Source organism: Aquarana catesbeiana, linkage group LG02, assembly GCF_042186555.1.
Source record: "Aquarana catesbeiana isolate 2022-GZ linkage group LG02, ASM4218655v1, whole genome shotgun sequence".
In the NCBI taxonomy this organism is placed as follows: domain Eukaryota; kingdom Metazoa; phylum Chordata; class Amphibia; order Anura; family Ranidae; genus Aquarana; species Aquarana catesbeiana.
In genome coordinates, this window is record NC_133325.1 from 40179768 (window position 1) to 40207212 (window position 27445).

General features: G+C 43.8%; 2 protein-coding genes across 2 annotated transcripts in view; both read right to left on the reverse strand.

Annotated features, from left to right (window-relative positions):
- Nucleotides 1–1676: 1676 nt before the first annotated feature.
- On the reverse strand, nt 1677–8450 carry LOC141129763 (aquaporin-11-like). The gene is made up of 3 exons (XM_073617849.1): nt 6821–8450; nt 3626–3742; nt 1677–2180 (listed from the first exon to the last, which is right to left on the reverse strand). The coding sequence occupies exons 1-3, from the start codon at nt 7410–7412 to the stop codon at nt 2107–2109; spliced, it is 783 nt and encodes a 260-aa protein (XP_073473950.1). The 5' UTR covers nt 7413–8450; the 3' UTR covers nt 1677–2106.
- Nucleotides 8451–16205: 7755 nt separating this feature from the next.
- LOC141126823 (aquaporin-11-like) overlaps nt 16206–27445 on the reverse strand; it is a 41293-nt gene continuing 30053 nt past the window's right edge. The window contains exons 2-3 of the mRNA XM_073612814.1: nt 24756–24872; nt 16206–21521 (exon numbers count right to left, since the gene is read on the reverse strand). Coding sequence (XP_073468915.1) covers nt 21433–21521; nt 24756–24872 — 206 coding nt within the window. The 3' untranslated portion in view covers nt 16206–21432. The remainder of the gene's footprint in view (nt 21522–24755; nt 24873–27445) is intronic.

Below are 27445 nucleotides of genomic sequence, written 5' to 3' on the forward strand. Positions count from 1 at the left end.
AGCTGGTCAGAGTTGATGGGAAGATGGATGGAGCCAAATACAGGGCAATCTTAGAAGAAAACCTGTTAGAATCTGCAAAAGACTTAAAACTGGGGTAGAGGTTCACCTTCCAGCAGGACAACGATCCTAAACATACAGCCAGAGCTACAATGGAATGGTTTAGATCAAAGTATATGCATGTGTTAGAATGGCCCAGTCAAAGTCCAGACCTAAATACTTTTGAGAATCTGTGGCAAGACTTCAAAAATTGCTGTTCACAGACGCTCTCCATCCAATCAGACAGAGCTTGAGGTATTTTGCAAAGAAGAATGGGCAAAAATGTCCCTCTCTAGATGTAAAATGCTGGTAGAGACATCCCCAAAAAGACTTGCAGCTGTAATTGCAGTGAAAGGCGGTTTAAAAAAGTATTGACTCAGGGGGGCGCCATACAAAATAAGGGGGGGGGGGGGTTTACTTGTTTGCCGCCCCTCCCAAAAGAGAAAAACCACAGCCGCCTGGTCATGTCTATTTAAACTTGTGGTTACATTCCAAGGTTCCAACTCCTGTATGGTGTATGATGGCAAGTTCTCATACTACTTGTAACTGTCTGTTCTGTTTGTAACTGTTTGTACTGTTGTAACTTTTGTCCTAAGCGCATATTACACTCGGTGCCTGCCCTCTCATGGTCGTGGTCTGCTATTCCATCGGGGAGGCGTGTAATTGGCCCCAAATTCATTCTGCAGCAGGACAACAACCCCAAACATCCAGCCAATGTCATTAAGAATTATCTTCAGTGTAAAGAAGAACAAGGTGTCCTGGAAGTGATGTTCTGGCCCCTACAGAGCCCTGATCTCAACATCATGGAGACTGTCTGAGATTCCATGAAGAGACAGAAGGATTTGAGGCAGCCGACATCCACAGAAGATCTGAGGTTAGTTCTCCAAGATGTTTAGAACAACCTACCTGCTGAGTTCCTTCAAAAACTGTGTGCAAGTCTCCCTAGAATGAATTGATGCTGTTTTGAAGGCAAAGCGTGCTCACACCAAATATTGATTGGATTGGGATCTCTGTTAATTTACTTTCAATTTCGTCAATTGTTGAATTGTTAAAAATAAACTATTAAAGTATAACTAAAGGCAAAACTTGTTTTTTTCAGTTTTGGATGGAATGGTGAGGGATTAGAACACCTGTCAGTTATTATTGCTGTCTGGAGACGCACCCTCACTATTTGTCCTGTTTACCATTATCGTGGAAAGTGAAAGTAAAAGAGAATCCCAAATTTTGGATTGTCTCCTAAAAAGTAATAGAGGGGAAACCTTCCAATAGGGACAGTAGTTCTGGTGACCTGGGGTCCCCTTAATTTGCAAGGATTTCCTCTCACTTCCTGTTTGGCTATGGAAAAGGAAGTGATGGAAAATCTCCACAATGTGACACAGATGGCAAAAAAAAAAAAAAAAATCTGACAGGGGTTATAACCCTCCCTTACTCATCCAAAATGAAAAAAAAGCTTTGCCTCTAGATCTACTTTACCACTTTAACACATCTTACAAGAAAAAGTTGCAGAAGCCGTCTGCATGCCTAGGTGCTCGATTTTTTACATCTGTGGCCATGGAGGTGATTGAAACACCTGAATCCAATGATTTGAAGGGGTGTCCCAATACTTTTGGCAATTTAGTGTACAGACACACACATCCTGCAGAAACTGTTTTATTAAAAAAAAAAATTATCACTCCAAAAATCAAGTCCTGTCAGCCTGATGCTTTATACAGAAGTCTGGGGTATAAATGGATGACAGAGACAGCCAGAAACCAGATTTTGGAGGGCGTCCAGAAAGGTAATTTTCACATTTATTTATGGAAATATCGTCCCAGGAAACATTCACTCCACAATGTTTAGAAATAATCTTCATGACATACACCTTTAGATGGCAAGATGTGTTCCATTTTTCCAGGTTGCAAAAAATAAAAAAAATAAAAAAAAGAAAGAAAAGAAAAAAATAACTATTTGAACAACACGTGGACAATATATATGCTGAGAGCACAATGTATTGGATGGCTACTAGCACCTTCATTGAGAGGAGACTCATGGAAGTCAGATGACTTGTTGAACATGGAAGGCAGTGATGGCCTAGTCCCTCTTCACTCTCCCAGGCTGGAGCTTTGGAAGCATGTACTCCAATACCAGGAAAGAGAGCAACATCCCTGAAATGAGAGGAAGTAAACAAAACTGTAATAGTGTGGGGTCAACTTTTTTTTTATTTTAAACCTGACCTTTCGGTAATTTTTCAACTCATCACTTAAAGTGATTCTAACAGAATTTTTTATTTTTTTTAAAACATGTCATACTTACCTGCTTTGTGCAATAGTTTTGCAAAGAGCAGCCCTGATCCTCTTCTTCTGGGGTCCCCCCTAATGGCGGCTGGTGCTCCATTTTTTTTTTTTGGGGGGGGGGGGGTGCGTCAAACAAAATATGATACGCAAACAAAATATGGTACCCTGCCCCCAGCCCCTTATACAATATGGTTACCAGCCCCCACCTCCTCCTAAAATATGGTACCCTGCCCCCAGCCCCTCTTACAATATGGTTACCTGCCTCCACCTCCTCCTAAAATATGGTACTCTGCCCCCAGCCCCTCTTACAATATGGTTACCTGCCTCCACCTCCTCCTAAGATATGGTGCCCTGCCCCTACCTCCTCCTAAAATATGGTACCCTGCCCCCAGCCCCTCTTATAATATGGTTACCTGCCTCCACCTCCTCCTAAAATATGGTACCCTGCCCCCAGCCCCTCTTTATGGTACCCTGTCCCCAGCTCCTCCTAAAATATGGTACCCTGCCCCCAGCCCCTCTTTATGGTACCCTGTCCCCAGCACCTCCTAAAATATGGTACCCTGCCCCCAGCCCCTCTTTATGGTACCCTGTCCCCAGCTCCTCCTAAAATATGGTACCCTGCCCCCAGCCCCTCTTTATGGTACCCTTTCCCCAGCTCCTCCTAAAATATGGTACCCTGCCCCCAGCCCCTCTTACAATATGGTTACCTGCCTCCACCTCCTCCTAAGATATGGTACCCTGCCCCCAGCCCCTCTTACAATATGGTACCCTGCCCACAGCCCCTCTTATAATATGGTTACCTGCCTCCACCTCCTCCTAAAATATGGTACCCTGCCCCCAGCCCCTCTTACAATATCATTACCTGCCTCCACCTCCTCCTAAAATATGGTACCCTGCCCCCAGCCCCTCTTTATGGTACCCTGTCCCCAGCTCCTCCTAAAATATGGTACCCTGCCTCCAGCCCCTCTTTATGGTACCCTGTCCCCAGCTCCTCCTAAAATATGGTACCCTGCCTCCAGCCCCTCTTTATGGTACCCTGTCCCCAGCTCCTCCTAAAATATGGTACCCTGCCCCCAGCCCCTCTTACAATATGGTTACCTGCCTCCACCTCCTCCTAAAATATGGTACCCTGCCCCCAGCCCCACTTACAATATGGTTACCTGCCTCCACTTCCTCCTAAAATATGGTACCCTGCCCCCAGTCCCTCTTACAATATGGTACCCTGCCCCCACCCCCTCCCAAAATATGGTACCCCATCCCCGACACCTCCTACAATTCTGGGCATCTTATTACCCATGAAATACAGAAACACTCACCAATAAGAGGTCCAAGCCAATAGACGATGATATACTGCAGGTAGCTGTGACCATGGCACAAGAAGACAACTGCAAAGGCCAACACAGGGTTGAAGATGGCTCCTGTCAGTGGTCCACCTTAAAGGCCATAAAACATACCAGGAATTAGTACAGATTTCGTGCAAAAAAAAAAATAGGCCAATTAAATTAAAATTACCGTGAGAATAATAGGAATTTTGCGATTCGTTCAATGCTGCCAAGTATTCAGGAATTGATGTGAGAACTTCAGAAAACCTTGGAGCCAGAAGATTAAAATGACAACTGACCCCCATGTGACCACCTGACAGAGCAGTGATGCGGAGGTTGTCATGAGGAACCATAGAGTGCTAAGGAGGACACGGGAGATGGACACTCCCAGAGGTTTTGGTTTCTATATAGTCTTCAGCTGGCCATTCCTATTGAATGCAGTGCCATTCGGCGGGACGAGTGTTGAATATTAACGCAGTTACTTACATTTGCCTACACAGGTTACACAGCTCAGAAGATTGAGAATCGAAGCAAGTCCCTTCTACAATGAACAGCCTGCTTGCTCGCAATTTTTTGAAATGTTAGTTCCATTTAAGTGTCAGTGACTCTTTAAAGAGACCCTGTTACCAGACCATTCATTTCAACAACAGTCTTCCAATAATATTATAAGTGCATTTGTATTTCAGGTATCACCTGCAGACATCCAGAAGTCCTGAGACTGCCAGGCACCGCCATCTTGGATGTGATGTCAGCTACCCCAGCAAGCTCTGAGCTTTCAATCATGTGGCACTCTATAGTATTCCCCTTCACTCCGCCCCCAGCAGCTACATGAAAGGATTATGCAGGAGGGGCCGAGGAGCTAGGCCAGCACAGACAGTCAGTAGACTCCCCCAGAAGAGGAGAGGGCAATGCTGTGTAAGGAAGGAGGGGGCTGTGCTAAGGAACAAACTCTTCCCCGAGTTTTTCAGATTGCCTATCAAGTTCAGAGACACATTGCATGTGGTTTAAAAAAATAATTTATGGAAAGGAAACCCTGCAAGTAAGCATTTAAAATACTTGATTTCTCTCTACTTTAAAGGTATTGTAAAGGTTCAGGGTTTTTTTTTGCAGTTGGTTATGCACAGAGTGGCCCCAATCCTCCTCTTCTAGGGTCCCTCCGCGGTGCTCCTAGCTCCTCCTCTTCTCGAGTGACCTGTCAGAGAAGCGTTCCCCTACGGGACTCCCGTGCGGGCGCGCTCCCGTGTCCTGCGTCTGTTGACACAGACAGCAGGACTCGGCTCCCCCCCCCCCAGCGCCCGCGTCATTGGATTCGATTGACAGAAGCGGGAGCCAATGGCTGCGCTGCTATCAATCTATCCAATCAGGACAAGAGACACTGGCCGGAGCTGAAGTGCTCGTTTCTGTCGCAGGAATTACGGGGCTCAGGTAAGTATAATGGGGTCTCGGGGGTGCTGCTGCTGTAAAGAAGGTTTTTAACCTTCATGCATAGGATGCATGAAGGTGAAAAACGCCTAGGGTTTACAACCCCTTTAACCTGTAATTTTTTAAGTTAGTAACAGGGTCACATTGTTGTGTTCTTTCTTCTTTGTAAAGGACAATGAATATTTGTTTTAAATCTGTTTAAAACTGTAGCTCTTCTAACTGCCAAGTGCCTACACATGGACCATGGACTTTGTTCTGATCACCAAGCTTTGGATTCCTTTGATTATTATTATTAATTAAACCTAGGGTTGCCACCTGTCCAGGATTCACCCGGACAGTCTGGGTTTTGGACCATGTGTCCAGGTTTCAGACTGCATGAAACCCGGACACATTTATTCACACTGAACTGTGGCTAACTGTCCCGGGCAGGAGGAACACTTTACTACCCCCCCCCCCCCCCCCAGTCAGCGGGATCTCTGCCCCGTCCACAGAGTCAGGCGATCTGTTGATTCTCCACACAGAGCACTAATCAGAAATGGCCAGATCCTCTGTCCCCCTCCCCCTAAGGAGGAAGGAAATACCTCCATCCACCTAATTTGTGTGGATAGAGGAATCACTTTTTTGCATTCAGTCCACAAATCATACGTATTGGAAGTTATTTTTTAATTATTGTTCTGAGGTTTATACGTGTCTGTGAGAGACTTACTTGTGGCTCAGCATTGTAAGCATATGTTATGGGTACGAGAATGTTCGGGATTGGCTTGCAGAAAAGGTGGCAACCCTAATTAAACCAGGTTTCTTGTTTCAGCCAGAAGAGGATATAAAAGAAAACTGCAGCGGCAAAAGCATTCATTCAGCCACAAAATGCTGATGGAAAAAAAATAATCACGAAACATCAGCAAATCTAAGAACAGCAACGGTACAAAGTAGAATCTTGTGTAACCTTTGTTCTTCTAAGCCTTCAGCTAACTTCATACAAATTACTCAGTGCTACATTTGCTAATAATGACCTCACGTCGAAGTGTATCTGTACCTGAAAATTATCCAACAAAATCCTGGTTGGGAAAGGACTTCAACGTAAAAATTCTGCATTTAACCTGAAACTCACTTTTTTGGGGGGGGGGGTTGGATAGAGAGCTAAAGGGTCAGCAAGTCTGTTGGGTTTTATTACTGTTTGCATGCCCACTGGGGTGAATTCCCTTTACTTCCTTTCCTAATTAAAGGTTACCTCCATGTTTACTGATAGTATACTCACCAATAATACTGTCACGGGATGTTGCTAGGATTATGAAAGACCTAGGCCACCCTGGGGCCACCGGTAAGAGCAGTTCTGTGGCGTGTGTAGCCTACCTGCAGTACTATGCCGACGTCCTTGTAAGCCGAAACTAGGTCTAAACCTTAAAGGGGTTGTAAACCCTCGCGTCTTTTCACCTCAATGCATTCTATGAATTTGTGCTCTAAACCCAGCCCCCCACCACACTTCTACTTTTGGAACATATTTTTTTTTGATAAACAGGTACCTAGTTTTGACAGGTACCCACTCCCCACTTCCACTGGAATCACCTAGGTAAATGCAGGAGCACTGTATCCTGGAAAGAGGACATGCCCCCCCACCCCCACCCCCACCCCCACCCCAAAGCAGTCAGTATTTGCCAAGGGTTCCAATGGTTTTTTTCAATAAAAAAAAATCGAATGAATTCGAGAACAGTACTACAGAAATTGCATGAGCCTCTCATAAGTTCAGTATCCCCCAAGCCTTTTCCTTACCTGCATAGGCAATTCCAGTGATGGTCAGAGCCACCATGTGAGGTTGCAGAGGGGCACTGACCCTGGGAAGGGGGTGCAGAATCAGGAAGAGGCTAATAGCACAGGCCATCTCAACCAAGGCCCCAGACAGAGGAGATACTTGCAGAGGGCTCTCACAGTCCTTGCCCAGCTGGTGCAATGGTGACAGTCTTAGTGACCAGAGGTGGGGCATGAGCATCCAAGAAAGTCCAGCGCCTGCAAACTGTGCCATCACCTTCAGAACAGTTTGTGACCCCTGCGCCAGGCCCCGTAGCCACTGATTCACACTGCCACAGGGGTTACAAGAGGCACCTTGGAAGGTCAGGCAGTGCAGCACAGTCAACAGGTAGATGAGAACCAGTAACAACCAGAGCTCTATTTCAGCTTTAGTGCAGAGCAGATCCACCTCTAGGGTACAGCAGCACAGCTGCACAGTGGACACCACTTCCAAGGCCAGTTCTAGCCCTAGACCTTTGGGCACAATCCTGTGGCATGCCCAGCGAAGCAACTCGCATAGCAGCACTGTGCAGGCAACCAGGGCGGCAGATCCCAGTAGGAGCTCTAGAACATCCATCTGCTGAGTGCTTTGGTACAGTCCACACTATCCCTGTTCCTTTTTCTGAGTTCAGGGGCACAGTCCACACTAATCTGTTCTTCTGCTGGATTCTGGGGCACAGTCCACACTACCTCCGTTCTTCTGCTGGGTTCTGGGGCACAGTCCACATTACCTCAGGTCTTCTGCTGGGTTCTGGGGCACAGTCCACACTAACCCTGTTCTTCTGCTGGATTCTAGGGCAGAGTCCACATTACCTCCACTCTTCTGGGTTCTGGGGCACAGTCCACATTACCTCTGTTCTTCTGCTGGGTTCTGGGGAACAGTCCACACTAACCCTGTTCTTCTGCTGGGTTCTAGGGCAGAGTCCACATTACCTCCACTCTTCTCCTGGGTTCTGGGGCACAGTCCACATTACCTCTGTTCTTCTGCTGGGTTCTGGGGCACAGTCCACACTAACCCTGTTCTTCTGCTGGGTTCTGGGGCACAGCCCACACTACCCCTGTTCCTCTGGGTTCTGTGGTGCAGTCCACACTACCTTTTATTCTTCTTCTGGATTCTGGGGCACAGTTCACACTAACCCTGTTCTTCTGCTGGGTTCTAGGGTACAGCCCACACTACCTTTGTTCTTCTGCTGGGTTCAGGGGCACAGTCCACACTAACCCTGTTCTTCTCCAGGGATGTGGGGCACAGTCCCCACTTCCTTTAGTATACGGCTGGGTTCTTGGGCACGGTCCACACTACCCCTGTTCCTCTGCTGGGTTCTGGGGCACAGTTCCCACTACACCTGTTGCTATGTTGGGTGCAGAAGTCCAGCCCCCACTACCTCTGTTCCTTTTTTTTTGGTTCTGGGGCACAGTCAGTCTGCACTAGCGCTGGGTCGTAGGGCATAGTCTTTACTCCTCTGTTGTGTCCATGAGCAACATCTGTCGTATTCCTGCACTTCAGCTGTGTGTAGACAAGTCTCCTCCACTCTACTACAAACCTTCTTACAGCTCAGGGCATAGTCTACTCAAACTCCTCCTTTGCTAGTTGCAGTAGCAAAGATTCCACTACTCTGTCTTCACCGCTGATGAAGCAAGTTGTTTTCTGCTGCCCACTGCTGGTAGTTAACACACGTGTCTGATGTTTCTATTGGATATAGATATATATATACATTATACACAGTATATATATAAAATCATATTTGGGGATGTTTTGTAGATTCTCAAGTCCATAATATTGTTTATTGTGCATTTGCAAAATTGAAAAAAAAAAATGGGCAGCAGGGTAAGCGTTAATGCAGAGAGAGTTCTTACTATGACACAGCAGAATGCAGAAAATGCTCATGTCATTGAAGAAAGCCTTGAAGAGTACTACATCAATAATGATCCGTTAATGGGGGCTAAAGTGGTGGATCGACTTTGACCATGTGATGTGAGTGATCCGAGCGGCAAGAACGTAAGCTGTGCATCAGACACGACACCGGCTGCCGTTTCATCATTCTCCATCCACAATTTAAAGGAGAACTCCAGTCAGGATTCCAAAGAGCCAGTAAACGAAAACTGATTCCATATCCGCGTACCTGCCCTTGATGTGCTACAGTAGACAAATGACCACTTATCACAAAAATGTAAACAGATATGTGGAGCAAGATGCCTTCCATGGTCCTCAGTCCTGGTCTGCAATTACAGTGCAGACTGCAGACTAGCTGAAAGTAAACAAGCAGTGTTTATACTGACCTAGGGCTGCGATAATGAAAATAAAAGGTAGAGGTAAGAGGTCTTGCATGTAACGTGTCCCTGAATATTTCAAAAGATCTAATGTGTTTTAAAATACAGTTATCCAGTAAAGCTGACATTTTGCATGTGACAATAACTCAGTAACTATACACTAATTAAGCGTTTAGAATTTAAAACCAAATTAACGTTAGTTCTGCTAGACTATTATTATTATACAGGTTTTTTTTTTATAGCGAATTACACAGCACTTTACAATATAAAAGGGAGACAGTCAGTGGCGGCTGGTGCTCACATTTTTTGGGGGGGCGCAAACAAACTGAAAAATACTGAAGAAAAAAACCCATCAATTGCAGCCTTACTGTGCTCATGAAATGCAGCTGCTGTGCCCCATCAATTGCAGCCATTGTGCCCATCAATTGCAGCCATTGTGCCCCATCAAATGCAGCCACTGTGCCCATCATATACAGGCACTTGTGCCCATCAAATGCAGCCACTTGTGCCCATCAAATGCAGGCCACTTGTGCCCATCATATGTAGCCACTTGTGCCCATCAAATGCAGCCACTTGTGCCCATCATATGCAGCCACTTGTGCCCATCAAATGCAGCCACTTGTGCCCATCATATGCAGCCACTTGTGCCCATCAAATGCAGCCACTTGTGCCCATCATATGCAGCCACTTGTGCCCATCAAATGCAGCCACTTGTGCCCATCATATGCAGCCACTTGTGCCCCATCAAATGCAGCCACTTGTGCCCATCAAATGCAGCCACTTGTGCCCATCATATGCAGCCACTGTGACCCCCGCCTGCCCGCTGTCTGCCCGACACTTACCCCATCTTGGTGGTGGGTCAGGCAGCGGGTGATGGCCACGAGCTGTGGGAAGGCTCCTGTGTCCTCCATGCTTCCCCCTTCTTCCGTTCTGCTAGGCGTCCAATTGGGGCGCCTGTGCCTTCAGCCAATCAAGTGTCAGGTATTAGACCCACGATTCCTGATTGTCAGAGAGGCGGTTCAGTGTTAGAAAAGCAAATATTAATTTGCTTTTCTAACATATCTGGGTGGACTCCGTGTGCAAATGCTCTGCGCTCCGAGTCCACCTTTTTTTAAGCCTATTAGAGCCTATGGCTCCAATCAGGTGCTTTAATAAAACACCCCCCGCCGCTGTAATTCAGGAGCCCGACGAAAAGGGGCCAGACGCCTGAATAGGGGGTGGCAATGGCAACCATGGAGAGATTCATGCTATGCATGAATCTCTCCATGGTGCATTTACTCAGGTGCATTTCAGTGTACCACAACACTTGGTAAGACACAACCATGCATTGTGGTGCACTGTCTTTAAAAAAAAAAGTACATGCATCTTTTTTGGTGTAATTTAGAGCGTTAGGATGCCCATTCAAATGAATATGCCACTCCAAAACAACTTCTTTTAAAGCCTAAAGTACAATGTAATACATGTCAATGCACTTTGAGCTAATGCACTGCAAATTTGTGAACCCAGCCTTAGGGAGCATGTGTTTAGCACTTTGTGGGCGGAGCATGTGTTCCTGAATCCCTCCCCCCAGACCATTACTTGTATTACCACCTTGCAGACAGACAGTTTGGTAGGATCTAATCATAATGGCTATGATCAAGGCTTATTGCCGAAACGCGTAAACCACTGTATTTAGTACACTTAACTCAAAGTGACTTTTTTGGAAGGACGAGTTGCCAGCTCTTCACCTTATACCTCCTTGGTAGGAGCTAAGCCAGTAAAAAGTAGAGAAACAACATGAAGAAGACACTTTGCTGTGTCCCCCGTTATGGAGATTCCCTATCTCTAGTTTTCCTGTTTACGTCAACAAGAGTGGAAATAAAAGAAAAAAAATGAAATTTAGGGTTGTCCCCAGAACAGTAAAAGAGGGTAAATCTAACAGTGGGGTGTCATAAACCATGAATCAGACTGAGACAGAAGTACAGTTAAATCACACTTGTTTAATAATAATAATAATAATAATAATAATTAAAAGGTAAACCAAGTAAACGTAGTCAAAACATAGCCAGAGTTCAGGAACAGGAACGGATAGTCAGACAGGTCAAAATGTCAGGGAGCCAGAGTTGAGTGTAGTAGAACAGCAAGCAGAATCTGGAGCCAGAAGGAATGTCAGCCAAGCAAGTCTTTAACAGGAACACAGGAGAGTGTCTCTGAGGAGGTGTGATCAAGGAGAAGGCAGAGATCATCTGGACGGCTTATGTAGGCAGGACTGACGAGCAGGATATCAACAGGTGAGTCACTGTGGAGAGAAAGGAGCTGGCAATTAGCCGACAGCTGAGCCCAGCCCTGACATGGGGACACTAGTTCTGGTGACACCCTGGGATTCCTTCACTTCCTGTTCTGGCTATGGTACAGGAAGTAAAGGGAAATCTCCCCAATCGGACACAGATGGCAAAAAGAAAAAAAAACTAACAGGGGCTTTAACCCTTCCTATACTCTATCCAAAGGGGAAAAAAAATATATAGTTTTGACTTTAGTTCTATTTTAACTTTTCCCCTCATGCGACCAGAATATTGTAGACACTTCTCCAAATCTTTGTTGTTTTTGAGATATCGCAGTATATCGTTGCCAGTGACCTCACTGCATGCGCATTTTATCCAATCACCATGGCATGATCTTTCGGTGACGTAATGCTCCATCCCTGGCACAGGCCCTTAATCTCAGAATTCTTCATGTTCCTTCATGGTTGGGGAAGTAAAAGAAAGGAAAATATGTGAGGCGGCTTCATCAGGATCATGGAAGAAACAAGTGCAATACCACCCACGGTAGGAAAAACAATACAGGTGCATAGAGTCTTTACTAATGATGTGGAGATGTTCGGGAATTGGTGCTGCTCTGCTCTGTTTCCCCGAAAATAAGACCTAGCGTGACTGTCGGTGATGGCTGCAATATAAGCCCTACCCCCCAAATAAGCCCTACCCTGTTTCCCCGAAAATAAGCCCTACCCTGAAAATAAGACCTACAAGGACTTTAACTAGGATTTATTTGGGGGGTAGGGCTTATATTGCAGCCATCACCGACAATCACGCTAGGTCTTATTTTCGGGGAAACAGGGTATGACGTTTTCTGGTGGTGGACTGCAGGGTTTAAAGAGTAATGTTGAGAAGAAAAAAAAAATTCCCCTCTGGGTGATCTGTGTACATTGCATTGGATTTTAACAAACTTTGTTGCAGATTCCTACATTTTGTTATTCTGAAGAAATATCTGTTTGTCTGTGTCCATGTGGGAAAGTAAATCTAATGGGACTGAGTTTCTAATCATCAATCAGCTGCTGCACTTGCAGGGCTCCAATGAGGAAAGTGGTAGGATTGAAAAGGAAAAGTCACTTTTAATAACATTCAGTTACAATATGACTTGTGTAGCAATTGTCTATACTATATTAAATTTTTTTATGTGCTTTAATTCTGCATAAATGTCCTTGTTAGCAATTGGGCATCTAATAGGGAGGTTTAAGGTGGAAATAGAACCACCCTATCTCCTCATTTTTCAGCAATTGTTGTTACCCACCTTTTTTTTTTTTTTTTCACAAGAAATGTGTTACCCACTTTAAAAGCAAAGTTCATGTTTTATACCATGCTTCAGATAAAACCCATAAAACACCATCCTCAAAATGCACCCTTACCTGAGACATGGGTTAAATTTTATGAAAGACTTTTTTTTTTTTTTTAAAGATTTTGCACGGTTGTGTGTGGCTCCGCCTTGCACAGCCGTGTCATCCACGTTGGGTATTGTTGGCCAACAATAACTGTAACTCCCATTCGCCAATTGGGACTTGTGGAGGGTGCGCCAACGATCCCTTCTCCCTTGACGATCTGTAGCTCAGCCGCCGTTCCTCCAGCCAGGCCCATACGTCTGTATACACCTGAGGATGGAGGCAACCACTGATAGAGCCACGGAACTGCACTTATTGCAGTTGTAATGCTCTGCAGGCCTCGGAAATCTAGTAAATGGACATTTTTGTATTATAATAATTTTGGTGCTTTTACTAAAATGTTGCTCAAGGTGGACTAAGCCTTTAAATAATTGTTAACTGTTAACAACTCAGAAGGGAAAACACAGGACAGAAATGGGAAGGGCCACGCCTAGGGCTGCCACCTTTTTCTTCAAGCCAAACCCGAACACTTTAGCAGAGCCCGGCAAATTTTTGTATTTTTTTTGTAGTACATTAAATTCATTACCTCTATATAATGCAATGCACGGCAATTTTTAAATGTAGTATACACATATTGTTTTGATTAAATACCATTTCTAATCATATGGAGTTAATCACAAGAGTCTCCCCTTACATCACCGTCAATAGAGTTTCCCTTTACATCTGAATATGCAGAGTTCCCCTTTACATCTGAATCTGTAGAGTTCCCCTTTAAAGATGAATCTGCAGAGTTCCCTTTCACATCTGAATCCGCAGAGTTCCCCTTTACATCTGAATCCGCAGAGTTCCCCTTTACATCTAATTATGCAGAGTTCCCCTTTACATCTGATTATGCAGAGTTCCCCTTTACATCTGATTATGCAGAGTTCCCCTTTACATCTGATTATGCAGAGTTCCCCTTTACATCTGAATCTGTAGAGTTCCCCTTTAAAGATGAATCTGCAGAGTTCCCCTTCACATCTGAATCCGCAGAGTTCCCCTTTACATCTGAATCCGCAGAGTTCCCCTTTACATCTGGATCCGCAGAGTTCCCCTTTACATCTGAATCCGCAGAGTTCCCCTTTACATCTAATTATGCAGAGTTCCCCTTTACATCTGAATCCGCAGAGTTCCCCTTTACATCTGGATCCGCAGAGTTCCCCTTTACATCTGAATCCGCAGAGTTCCCCTTTACATCTAATTATGCAGAGTTCCCCTTTACATCTGATTATGCAGAGTTCCCCCTTTACATCTGAATATGCAGAGTTCCCCTTTACATGTGAATCTGCAAAATTCCCATTTAGATTTTAATCCGCAGAGTTCCCCTTTACATCTGAATCCACAGAGTCCCCTTACACTGTAAGCAGGGACTCTGCAGACACTGATGTAAGGGAGAACTCTGGGGACTCTGATTTAAAGAGGAACACTGATGTACTGCGGGAACTCTGAGGTAAGGGGGGAACACTGCAGACTCTGGTGTAAAGGGGAACTCTGATGTGAGGGGGTCTCTGGTAACCAGAGCCCCCAAAAACATTCTAGTTCCCAGCATTCCCCTTAAATCAGGCTTCCCAGAGCCCCCCGTACATCAGAGTGTTCAGAGTTTTCCCTTTACATCTTAATGCGCAGTGTTCCCCCTTACATATCAGTCTGCAGAATTTCCACTTACACTGTAAGGTCGAGCTCTGTGGAGTCTAATGTAAAGGGGAACTCTGATGTAAAGGGTGCTCTGGGAACCCTAATTTAAGGTGGGCTCCAATATAAGGGGGGACGCTGTGGGCTTGGTTGTAAAGGAGAACTCTGATGTAAGGGGGTCTCTGCTCACTAAAGCCCCCTTTACATCAGAGTCTGCAGAGCACCCCTTACATCAGAGCCCCTCTTACATTAGTGTACTAACTCAGGGGCAGAAAAAAGAAGGGAGGGAGGGGGAGACTCAGTCACAGACAGGGAATGGATGGTGAGCTCACTCACCTCAGGTTGGAAGCTCAAACTTCGCCATCTTTCATGCATGATATTGCTGCGGCTGCTGGGCTTCAAATTTCCCACCAACATCCCCCTGCACCGCACTGAGAGAGGTGCAGCACTGCCGGGGATTGAAGTGTGGGCGGGCAGACACAGGAGGAGAGGGGTGGGAGGAGGAGCAGATCCAGCTCTCCCTCGAGGGAGGAATGGGGGGGACGGGACTGTCAGTGCTGGGTCTGGGCAGTGTGAGAAAGGGTGTAACAGACACCTGCAGCGAACAATCCTGTCTGGGAGCCACTGTCTGGGCTGAATAATGTGTCCGGGTATCAGGCAGTCAGAAACCTGGGCACGTGATTCAAAACCTGGACTGTCCGGGTGAGTCCCGGGACAGGTGGCAACCCTAGCCATGCCTTTTTCTGTGCCAGTGATGCCCCTTATGAAAATGTAGGAGCAAAATGACATGTTGAAAATTGGGTGTGGAATGTCTATGACCGCTGGGCTGTGCAGCCAGCAGAGCTGAAGCCAAGAGGTCATAGAAAATCCCAGGTTCACTGCTTCCCCTGCTGTTCTGCAAAAGCCACAAGACACAAAGGAGTGTATTTGTTAAAAAAAATTGCAGAGCTATTCAACCTATGAAACTGCATGTAGATTCGTTCTGTGAAAATGGTGTTCTCAGGCTATTTTCTTTCCAGGTCAAATGTAATCATGTGTAGGGATCTGAAAATACCACATTCTGGCCACTAGATGGAGCTGACAATCACAGCAAACAAGCTTCAATCCCTTATGATTAAAATAAAAATAAAGATATGTGGCTCTAACCAACCCAATCAATCCAAGTCAATAAATCTTCAATATTAGATAATAATGTGCAAATCCAATCACCAGGCGGTGATAATCGAGGCAATAATGAAGCCTACAAGTGCAAAATAAAACAAAATCACATACACAATCAAATCTTCAAAGTGGTCAATAAGTATCCTGAAAACGTGATATAGACCTGTAGGCAAATATATGATTCCCAATACCGATAAGATGCAATATCTAACAAATAAAATGCGTAAAATATCTTCAAAACAATAAGTGAAGAAAGTCCAAAGTGCAAAAAACAATCGATGTGCAAAAAAAGGGGGCGATTAATGTCCAATTCATAGAGTCCCCATCCACAATGATGCATCGTCGTCGTCCCTGGGTGATTTGAGTCCAACTTGGCCCGTAGGGGCCGCTGCTAGAGGTGAGAGGCTAGGGGCAGTGATGGTGAACCTTGGCACCCCTGATGTTTTGGAACTACATTTCCCATGATGCTCATGCACTCTGCAGTGTACTGGAGCATCATGGGAAATGTAGTTCCAAAACATCTGGAGTGCCAAGGTTCACCATCACTGGGCTAGGGGAACAGGTGGCACACTGCGGATGGGAACTGGATGAAGTGGACATCAACTGTTCTTTTTTTGCACATCGATTGTTTTTTTGCACTTTCTTCACATATGAACTGCTTTGAAGCTACTTTTACACATTTATTTTGTTGGCTATTTGTTGGCTGGTGATTGGATTTGCACATTTATTATCTATTATTGAAGACTTGGATTGATTGGGTTTGTTAGCGCCACATATCTTTATTTTTATTTTATTTTATTTTTGCTGTGCCCCACACCCTTATATATGTTGGTTGCTTCTCCGTTTACCTATAGTATTTTATTTGGTTTTGCGCATTAGTTTACCCTTACTCTGTTTATAATCCCTTATGATTGTCAGCTCCATCTAGTGGCCAGAATGTGGTATTTTCAGATTCCTGCAAATGATTACATTTGACCTGAAAAGAAAATAGCCAGAGAACATTTGTTTTGCCATTTACAGCCTATTGCATTAGGGTGTGCACTCTTAAGCTCAAACACACATGCGTGTGCGGGTGTCTACATATATATGACCCTGGCACACTGATCTCCCTGCCGGCACAGTGAAAGAGAAGAGCATAAACACTTCTCTTATGGCAGAGCCGGTAAGAGGGAGATCTTTCCCCTGTTTCTGCTGCTACACAGAGCGATAACACTAATGTGCATGGGGTGATTAGGGTGTGCCTGGGCACACCCGGCACACCCTGTGCGCACGCCTATGTGTTTTGCCCCCATTTTCACAGAACGAACCTACATGCAGTTTCATAGGATGAATGGCTCTGCAATTTTTAGCCTGAGAACATTTGTATTTGCTCCTCATTTGCACAGAATGAATGTAGTTCACATGCAGTTTTACAGGATGAAAAGCTCTGCAACGCAATAAATACGTAATAAATACACCCCCGTAGCTTTGCAAGTGTGCATGCATGCATTATTTTTTATCTTGCAATTTTAAAGTGGTTGCATTAAAAAAAAAAACTTGGTTTTGCTGTAACACTTTAAAACTTTAAAAACATTTAAAAGAAATTGTAACACTTCAAAAGTTTTAATACTTTTTTGAAACTTGAATTACTTTTTTCATAAACAACATTCTGCATTTTTTTAAAATTTTTTATTTAGTTTAAAAAAAAAAAAAAACATTTCCAGTCATTTTTTTCTAATTAAATTCCACATAGGAAAATGTGCAGTACAATTCTATAACAAAGTTTAAGGCACGTGAGTGTCCTACAATCGGTATATGGAAATGTCACACAGAGGCACGGAAGTGGAATAAGACTGTGTGCTCATAAGACACTTGAATATCAGCGCTGTGATGACGACAGCCCCATGTATACATTCATAAAACAGATTGTGGACTTTGCACACAACACAATGTTTATGTCTTTCTTTATTCCTAAAAGATAAGATATGAAAAGAAAAGTGATACGGCTTTACCTGACACAAGATTTGTAACTCTGGCTATTCTTGTGATCTCCACACCTCTGTGTCTATATGGCCAGGTAGGCGACACACTACTAAGCCTCTGCAGTTCATTTTGAATGGCACCCCGTGCATTAAGGCAACGTAGCACCAATGCATTTCGATGCGCTGCATCGAGAAAAAAAATGCTGCATGTGTGGTTTTTGTCTATTCTGGTGCATTGGCCCGCCCATTCAAAATGAAGAGCCTATCCTAATGCAATGATGAAGAGGCTACCTTATACCTTAGGATTTTCTGACAACAAATGTTCGATGGGAGCTTGTTGTCGGAAATTCTGACCGTGTGTAGGCTCCGTCGGACATTTTCCTGTCGGGAATTTCCGACAAACAAAATTTGAGATCTGGATCTCAAATTTTCCGACAACAACGTTGTCGGAAATTCGGAGCGTGTGTACACAATTCCGACGCACACAAAGTGCCACGCATGCTCGGAATCAAGCAGAAGAGCCGCACTGGCTATTGAACTTCATTTTTCTGGGCACGTCGTACGTGATGTATGTTCTTGACGTTCAGAATTTCCGACAACATTTGTGTGACCGTGTGTGTGCAAGACACGCTTGAGCCAACATCCGTCTGGAAATAAATCCACGGTTTTGTTGTCGGAAAATCCTATCGTGTGTACGGGGCATTAGTTGGAATGAGCCTTTAGACGTAGAAATGCTTTAAATGTTTATTTAAAAAAATCATCTAATCAATCTAAAAGTAATAATTACAAGGATTTTAAGACTATTTAAAAGATAAATGAACTTGTTTAAAAATAGGTACCCTTCCCCCACCATTCCCCGGTCTCTGCATCTATTAAAACAGCATAAAAGCCCTTCTGTTCAGTAGATATGGCTATTCTGTGTCCACTCACTTGCCTCTTCCATTGCACTGGGGCAGATTAAGACCCCTTTCACACCGAGGCAGTTTTCAGGCATTTTAGAAATAACGCCTGAAAACCGCCTCCCATTCACTTCAATGGGTGCTTTCACACTCGGGGCGGTTAGCTTGCGGAACGTTAGGAAAAGTCCTGCAAGTAGCATCTTTGGGGTGGCTTGAAATGAATGGGCAGCGCTTCCAAAGCGCCTTAAAAGCGTTTTGAAAGCGCTGCAAAAACTGGTCTTTTTTTCGTTTTCTTTTAGACCCCTTTCACACTGAGGCGCTTTACAGGCGATACAGCGCTAAAAATAGTGCCTGCATAGCACCTGTAAAGCACCTCTCCTGTCTCTCCAGTGTGAAAGCCCGAGGGTTTTCACACTGGAGTGGTGCGCTGGCAGGACGCTAAAAAATGTCCTGCAAGCAGCATCTTCGGAGCGGTGAAGGAGCGGTGTATACAGCACTCCGTCACCGCTCCTGCCCATTGAACTGAATGGGCACAGCTGCAGAACCGCCGGCAAAGTGCCGCTGCAGCGGCACTTTGCGGGTCATTTTAACCCTTTTTCGGCCGCTAGCGGGGTTTAAATCCGCCCCGCTAGCGGCCGAAAACCCCCACAAAAACTACGGTAAAGTGCCGCTAAAAATAGCTCCAGTGTGAAAGGGGTCTTAAGGTCCTGTTGTCATGGGACCTAAAAAAAAACAGCCCACTGGTGCCTGAAAAGCGTTGCAAAAGCACCGCAAAAACGTCCGGCGCTTTAGTGCTGTTTTAGCGACGCTTCAATGAGAAAGTAGCCTTATTACAACTGAAATACTCAGAATCTGGTGTAGCTGCGAATGGTAGCCAATCGGCTTCTAACTTCAGCTTGTTCAATAAGGCTTTGACAAAAAAAAACCTGGAAGCTGATTGGTTAATATGCACAGCTGCACCAGATTTTGCACTCTCCGGTTTTAGTAAATAAACCCCATAGTGTTGTTACTCCTACAGTATCCATAACTGCTTGGATAGGCTGCAGGCTCTGTAGCTGGTGAAGTCGCAGCACATTGCTCTAGAAGGAAGTGGAAGGATGTGGAATTTGCTGAAAGTGGGTGAAACTAGTAGCTGTTATTCACCTTCAACTAGACTTGTTTCGTAATGTTGAAGTCTTTTCGTAGCTTTACCGAGCCACTTCTTCAGTTCTAAAGATTGTCAGGAAGACACTCTACATTCATATCCATACAGATGGTACAGACACCTTAATCCAATCACCACGGAATATGTCATGGTTTACTGTCCAAGAACTAGATGGGAGATGTAAAACATGTGGAACCATTCTGTTTGTAATCCCATCCTTGGTAGCTAAAGTCTGCATAGGTGTTATTCATTTGATTCACATGGATAAAAAGTTGTGAATTGTTGGCAAATCACCAGGGTAGAGATGTTAAACTGGCATTATAAGTGAAGGACAGATGGTGTTGAAGGCCCCCACCTCTATTCAGGGATGGTTATTCCAGTTTGAAGTAGATGGCCTTTTCTCTCATCTGTGATGTGAACCAGTTGTCCTCTGTCCAGAATGTGCACCTCTCCGTCCTCAAAAGAGTCCATCTTTTCCCTAAGGTGCAGGAAAACTGGTGAGCATTCCATGGTGATTGGATTGGGGTTTTTGTGCTACCTGTGTGGATATAAATGCTTTAACGTCTTTTACATCACAGGATAAGTCTAGTTTATTGGGAATAACTACTACTAGATATACAGTACAATGACCTAGATCAGTGGTCTTCAATGCCAGATTGCTTGCTTTTACCTGGCCCTTGGGGCACTATTTCCCTCCACTGACACCAACAGTGGGGCATAATTCCCTCCACTGACACCAATGAAGAGGGAGTAACTCCCAATGGCACCAACGGTAGATCACAATTGCTGCCAATGACACCAAAGATGAGTGCAATTCCTCTCAATGATGCCAACAATGGGGCCCACTGACACCGATGATGGGGCACCATTACTCCTACTGACACTAACGATGGTGCACTATTCCTCCAAATTACACCAAACTGGCCCTTTGTTTAGAATGTTTGGAGACCCCTGGCCTAGATAATGAGAACCATCACTGTCAACGTGGGTAAACCTTTCTCTGGATATGGTTCTGTTGTTTAGGTTGATGTGGCCAGAGCTTTATTCTGAGAGAACAAATTTTGAGACGATGGGGTTGCTTTCCAAAAAGGCAAGGGTCTCCGTCTTGTAGGAATCCTCAGTATACATACCAATAAGAATATGAAGGAGATTGGATGTGGTTGCTTTGCCAAAAGGCAAGGATCTCCGCCTTGTAGGAATCCTCAGTATACATATATACCTATAAGAATACGATGGAGGTTTTTTTCTTTTTTTTGCTTAATTGCGGAAATCCCCTTTAAGATGCTAAAACCTGGTAACACTATTATAAAAAGGCAAGCAATGTAAAGACCAGAAGTGCTGGAGGTCTCAGCAGCTACCCAAAAATGTTTACTGCTATGTGCTACAATCATAAAAAACAGGTACTTGTATTAATAACTGAATGTCCCCATTAAGATGTTAAAACCTGATACTCCTTTATAAGGGGGACAGACAACCTGAGGATCCCCACCAATCGAGGACACAAGCTGCAGCATTCTAGGAGTTTTAGCGCCATAGGTACCAAAATGGCACTGCAGCGACGAGAACATGAATTTACCTTGAAAAACATGATACACCCTGTTCAAAATGTAGGAAGCCTTTTTATATATACATTCGACCTTCTAAATTTGGTTATTCAGATTTGCATAGGAACCAACTTAGTCCCAAATTTCACAGTTTATCTGAAAGTAAACAAAACACAGAGTCTATTAAAAAAGATGAATAGGACAAAGTCTGTTAAAAAAAAAGTTGAGGAACACATGTACCCTAAACTTCACGGCATTAAGAGGAAACCAATGAAAGCCATTCGTTCAGGTCTTGATTGCACAAACTTCAGCCATAGCCTAATCCTTTTTGACCCGTTCTGAAGATACTTTAGTCAGTCTGAATTTTGGAAAAATGTACTCCAAAAGCAAGAAGGAGATTGCCGCCCCTGGAACAAGATGGAAAAAAGGTCATCTAATGGCTGTAATCAGCTACAATTGTATTTAGATAAGTAGTATAACATAACATGTACACTTTTTTGGCAAATTCCAACTCTTTCTATTATGAAATAAAAAAAAACCTTAAATGGCCAGTCTGTCAACAATTGATATTTTAGATTTTGGTAAATGATGGAGATTTAAACTGCCTGATTGATTCTTATATTTCATATGAACTCTATTGAGATGGCTCCCAAATCTGCACACCTGTTCTGCCTATTATGAAGGCTTTCAGTCTGTCTGCTGGATTATTTATTTTATAAATTAAACAAAGGAAGCTGGAACACACAAAGGCAGATGGAAACACCCAAAACTCTCAGGTGGACAGGAACAGTCTATGGCAGGAAGATCTCACAGTTTGGTTATCAAAGACATAGAAGACAGCTGAAGGTCCGCCTATTGCTAAAAGATCACTTTTTGGTGGAATAAACCTTTAATGGGAACTTGTAAGCTCACCTTACCTTTCAAGGTGACCCCAGGTCCATCTTCAGCTGCCTGTCTGCATCCTTTATATATTGTCAAAGCACCTCAGGATACCCAAATGGAAAAATATTACCATGTGCTGATGATTGACACCTAGCCTGTTTCCTCCCAAACTGTTTAAGTGGCCAATAAATGGGCAGCTTCACTGACCAATAGAAAAACACAAAAATGGTGGGCCAGCCATAAACAATGAAAGCTTTGGTTAATATTTCTATTATACAGTGCCTTTAGTTAGGCTCCTTTGAGAAAGCCTGGAACTGCGTAACGCATCAGGTAGACGGTACATCGTGACAGATACCCAAATAGAAAAATATTACCTGAGTGCTGATGAGTGACACCTAGCCTGTTTCCTCCTGAACTGTTTTAGTAGCCAATAAATGGGCAGTCTCACTGGCAAATGAGAAAGCCAAAAAAATGGGGGCTAGCCATAAAAAATGAAAGCTTTGGTTGATTTTTCTATTATAGAGTGCTTTTGGTTAGGCTCCTTTAAGAAAGCCCGGTGGGGCGTAACGCTTCAAGCAGATGGTACGTCATAACAGATACCCAAATAGAAAATATTACCAAAGTGCTAATGATTGACACCTAGCCTGTTTCCTCCTCAACTGTTTTAGTAGCCAATAAATGGGCAAGCCATAAACAATGAAAGCTTTGGTTCCATAATAGAGTGCCCTAAGTTTAAGTGCTTGTTCTATTGAACCTGGAAATGCCTTAGAAGAAATAATGAGCCCATAAAAATACATTCACAGTATTTGAGGAGGTGCTTGCGCTATAGAACTTGGGGCCACATTAGATGAAAAAAATCTTCCCATATGAATAAGATTACAGTATTTGAGGAGCCGCTAGCTTTATGAAGCCTGGGGAAAATATGAAACCCTGTGAATAAAGTTATAGCATTTGAGTAAATGCTTGCTCAATAAAACCCGGGGCCACCTTAGAGGACAATATGAGCCCATATGAATAAATTTACAGTATTAAAAGGAGATGCTTGCGCTATGGAAGAAAACATGAGCCCATATGAAGAAGAATACAATATTTGAGGAGGTGCATGTTCTATAAAAACCTAGAGCCACAGTAGAAAAAAAACTTGTGCCCATATGAATAAAGTTACAATATTTGAGGGAGGCGCTTGCTCCTTGCAACCTGAAGCCACCTTAGAAGAAAGGATGAGCCCATATGAATAAAGGTACAGTATTTGAGGAGACACTTGCTCTACGGAACCTTGGGCCACCTTAGAAGAACACATCTGGGGCCACCTTAGAAAAGATGAGTCCATATGAATAAAGTTACAGTATTGGAGGAGGTACTTAATCCATGAAACCTGTGCCCATATGAATAATACAACAGTATTTAAGTATTAAAGAAACCACCTTAGAAGAAAAGATGAGCCCATGTGAATAAAGTTATAGTATTTAAGGAGATGCTTGCTCTATGGAAGAAAACGTGAGCCCATATGAAGAAGGATACATACAGGTTAGTGCTCTATGACACCAAGGCTACTGTAGAAAAAAAGGTGTGCCCATATGAAAAAAAGTTACAGTATTTAAGGGGGTGCTTGCTCTATGTAACCCGGAACCACCTTGAAAGGATGAACCCATATGAATAAAGGTACAGTATTTCAGTAGACACTTGCTCTACAGAACCTTGGGCCACCTTAGAAGAAAAGATGAGCCCATATGAATAAAGTTACAGTATTAGAGGAGGTGTGTGCCCTATGAAACCTAGGGTCATCTTAGAAAAAAGATGAGCCCATATGACTAAAGTTACAGTATTTGAGGGGATGCTTGCTCTTTAAAACATGGGGCCACCTTAGAAGAAAAGATAAGGGCATATAAGTAACGTAACAGTATTTGATATGCTTGCTCAACTTGGGGCTACCTTAAAATAAACAATAAGCCCATATGGATAAATTTACAATATTTAAGGGGGTACTTGCTCTACGGAACCTGGGGCCACCAAGATGAATACCGCTGAAGTCTCATCAGAGGTACTCAGTTTTCAACAACCCAACTTCCCTGCTATCTGATAGGCTTCATTCAGTTGCTGTCAGTCATTCTGACACTAGGACACTGAATCCTGTCAGAAAAATGGGTGCAAAATGACTATTAATAAAGCGGTTGTATACCGCTGTACGTTTTTCTTTTTTCCCTGCAAGGTAAAGTCAAATGTGCTAGTATGCATTGCATACTAGCACATTATGTGAAACTTACCTTAAAACAAAGCTGTTCCAGTGCCATGATGTCAGCGTTGCAGCTGCTTCCATCTTCTCCTGTCCTGCTTCTGGGTTCGCAGGCTCTGGTTCTGTGACTGGCCGGAGCCGCGGTGGCGTCACTCCCACGCATGCGCATGGGAGCCGTCGTTCACGGACACAGGGCTTGGGGAGGACGTTCCTTCAAAGCGCATGCCCCAGTGATGTCACTGGCTGCATGTAATGTAAATATCTCCTAAACTGTGCACTTTTAGGAGATATTTACACTACCTATAGGTAAGCCTTATAGCCTATAGGTAAGCCTTTACACTACCTATAGGTAAAAGGCAGTAAAGCAAGTTTACTACCTCTTTACCTCTCTCGTTAGGAAGCCACAGAAAAAAATTATATTTAGAAATGTTAACTAGGGAAGACTAAAGGTAAGGCAGTTCAGCTTTTAAGTAAATAAGGCCCCATATTTATACACTCCATTTCCAACCAACAACATTTGTCTCACCAATAAGAGGTCCAATCCAGTAGACAAAGATATTCTGCAAGTAGGTGTTCCCATGACACAAAAACACAACTGCGAAGGCCAGGGCAGGGTTAAAGATGGCTCCGGTCAGGGGTGCACCTGCAAAAACCATAAGACAGACCTGGATTTAGTACAGATTCACAACAAATAAAAAAGGTTGATAAAATATTTAGTAATTGTCAATAAGATTTAAACCCCAGTAATACGGACAAACACAGCTCCGAATACCTTAGCAAAGGTATTCCCTGAATTGGGAATTTACGTTTGTGGAATAGTATTAATAGAAAGGGTTACAAATCTGGATGTAGGGCCGAAAGACAAAAGGGGTTAGGCCCCATAGACTTCTATGTACACTGATTTGTCGTTAAATGGGGGTGCAGATTGATGCCCGCATCCCTAGTAACTAAATAGTATGGACAAAAGACCCTCTAGTGGTCTATACTCATGCCTTAAAAAATCCCAATAGGGGGTCTTTTGTCCATACTACATAGACTTCTATGGGGATTTAATGTGCAGATGTGGCCAAGAGTGAGAGGACTTGAGGCAATGGATGTCAACAAACACCAGAGGCCACGGGCATCTCTACCTCTGGCAAGTGTGGTTAAGTGAAATTTGCAATTGTGTTTTTTGATGTATTTTCTTTTTTTTACCCTGACTGTGTGTGTGTTGGTGGGGTAAGTGGGGGTTGGGGCAATGGTTCTTAAACTTATCACAATGGTATTGGAGCTGGGAAACTACACCACCTCCTATAAATATGACAGAACAAAGTATACCCAAAGAGCACAGTTGTTTATAGGTGCAGCTAAATCCATTAAACGCAAAATTTGCAAAAAATAGAAAATGTTATGACATAGATATTATAAAACAATTTGTAAAATTTAGGCCATAACAACCCAATGGTCAAGGTACAAAGGTGTGCTTGCCTCTACATGTTTCACCACAAACGTGGCTTCTTCTGGAGCTTTTGTAGAACTTTGTTATTTAATATTTGCCACCTTTCAAAAATGGTCTTGATTCCAAATGATCCCCTAGACCAGTGATGGCGAACTTTGGCACCCCAGATGTTTTGGAACTACATTTCCCATGATGCTCAACTACACTGCAAAGTCCATGAGCATCATGGGAAATGTAGTTCCAAAACATCTGGGGTGCCAAGGTTCGCCATCACTGCCCTAGACCCATCAAAAGGTTTTATGGGGAACGTCTGTGCCAAAAAAAGAGGTAAAAACAGCATGCCCTATAACAGCACCTAGTTTTCCAGGTAATCGATCAATCGATAGGGTAATTACGCCATCTGAGCACTTCCCTCTTATAGTTTAACACTGTTCCTTGGCTCGGTGTCCGCACGACACCTCTTTAACCAGTGAAAATTGACAAGAATTTTCTTTCAATCCTTCACAAGGGTTAAACCCTTTTTAACAGGTTAAGAACATCTCTAGCAACAGTGTGAATGGCCACAGCCAATGGTTCTTAAACATTTTTCAATTAAAAAAAAACAAAATTGCTACAATAACTGCTACGATAAGCCCCTTATGTGATAGTAGTGACAGGTGCTCTTTATGGAGACATCAGAAGTCAAAGCTGAACCCTTCAGGAGGTCAGAGTTGGATGTTCCCAATCTCCTTCAACCAGCTCTCCATCCCGAAGCCCCTCGTCCATCCTGGTCCCTCCAGCACTGGTCATAGGCTCACAAAGGAGCAAAGTGTGCCCCTGGAAATCAGGATGGGGGGGCGTACCAAAAAAAAAAAAAAAAAAAAAAAGCTCTATGGGTAGCTTGTAGAAGTGATTGGACGGCCACTGGATCACTTTTCATTACAGCTGGCAAGGAGCAGGATCAACAATCACAGCTACGGTGTTGGCCATGAAAGGGTTTATTGTGCCGATTGCTCGGAGGGGTTATCAATCAATTCTCTGTCTCTCCCCCCCCACACCACTGTGCAGCTTTCAATAGAGATCAGGATGATGAATAAAGCATAGAGCTGGAGAGAAACCAGGGCATGAATTGACACCCTCCTGGCATGTGAACTTTCCAGGAGGATGTTAATTTACAGTGAGGAGGAGAGAAGGGGTGGAGGAAATAAAGACCCTATCGATTGTTTTTCGAACGATGTCCCCAGTCAATTAGGACCCATTTACACCATCTTGTTGCAGTAACTATTGTTACAAGCATTGGTGCCATGCAGTGCCATTCATTCTGAATGGCATCTCAATGAGTAATACCAACTGGAGTTCATTGTGGTGCGCTGCTGGAGATGCTGCATGCATGATTTTTGGTCTGTTGCGGTGCAATGGGAAGCCTGTTCAAATGAAGGGACTGCCCTAATGCAATGCAATTTTAATGTGCTGCCCAACATGCATTAATCATTAGACAAAATAATTGTGTTGTGCTATCAAAGTGCTAATACATTAATAATGGAATCCAATAACATAAGGATATTGCATAGGAATCCTCAAGTGAAAATCAATTCATCAAAAGTGCCCAAAGATGATAATTTAATATAGTGCACAGTCCAAATAAAAAGTGAACGGTGCAAGAAAAATGATATCGCCCCAATCTTCATATGTAACCTAATGCCGCTTCCCACCCGGGTGCGCACCCGACTCACAAACTGTTTAGCGACAGGTAAGACCTCAGATGTAGAGGCCTGGCTGCACTTTTTAGGAGAGATCCC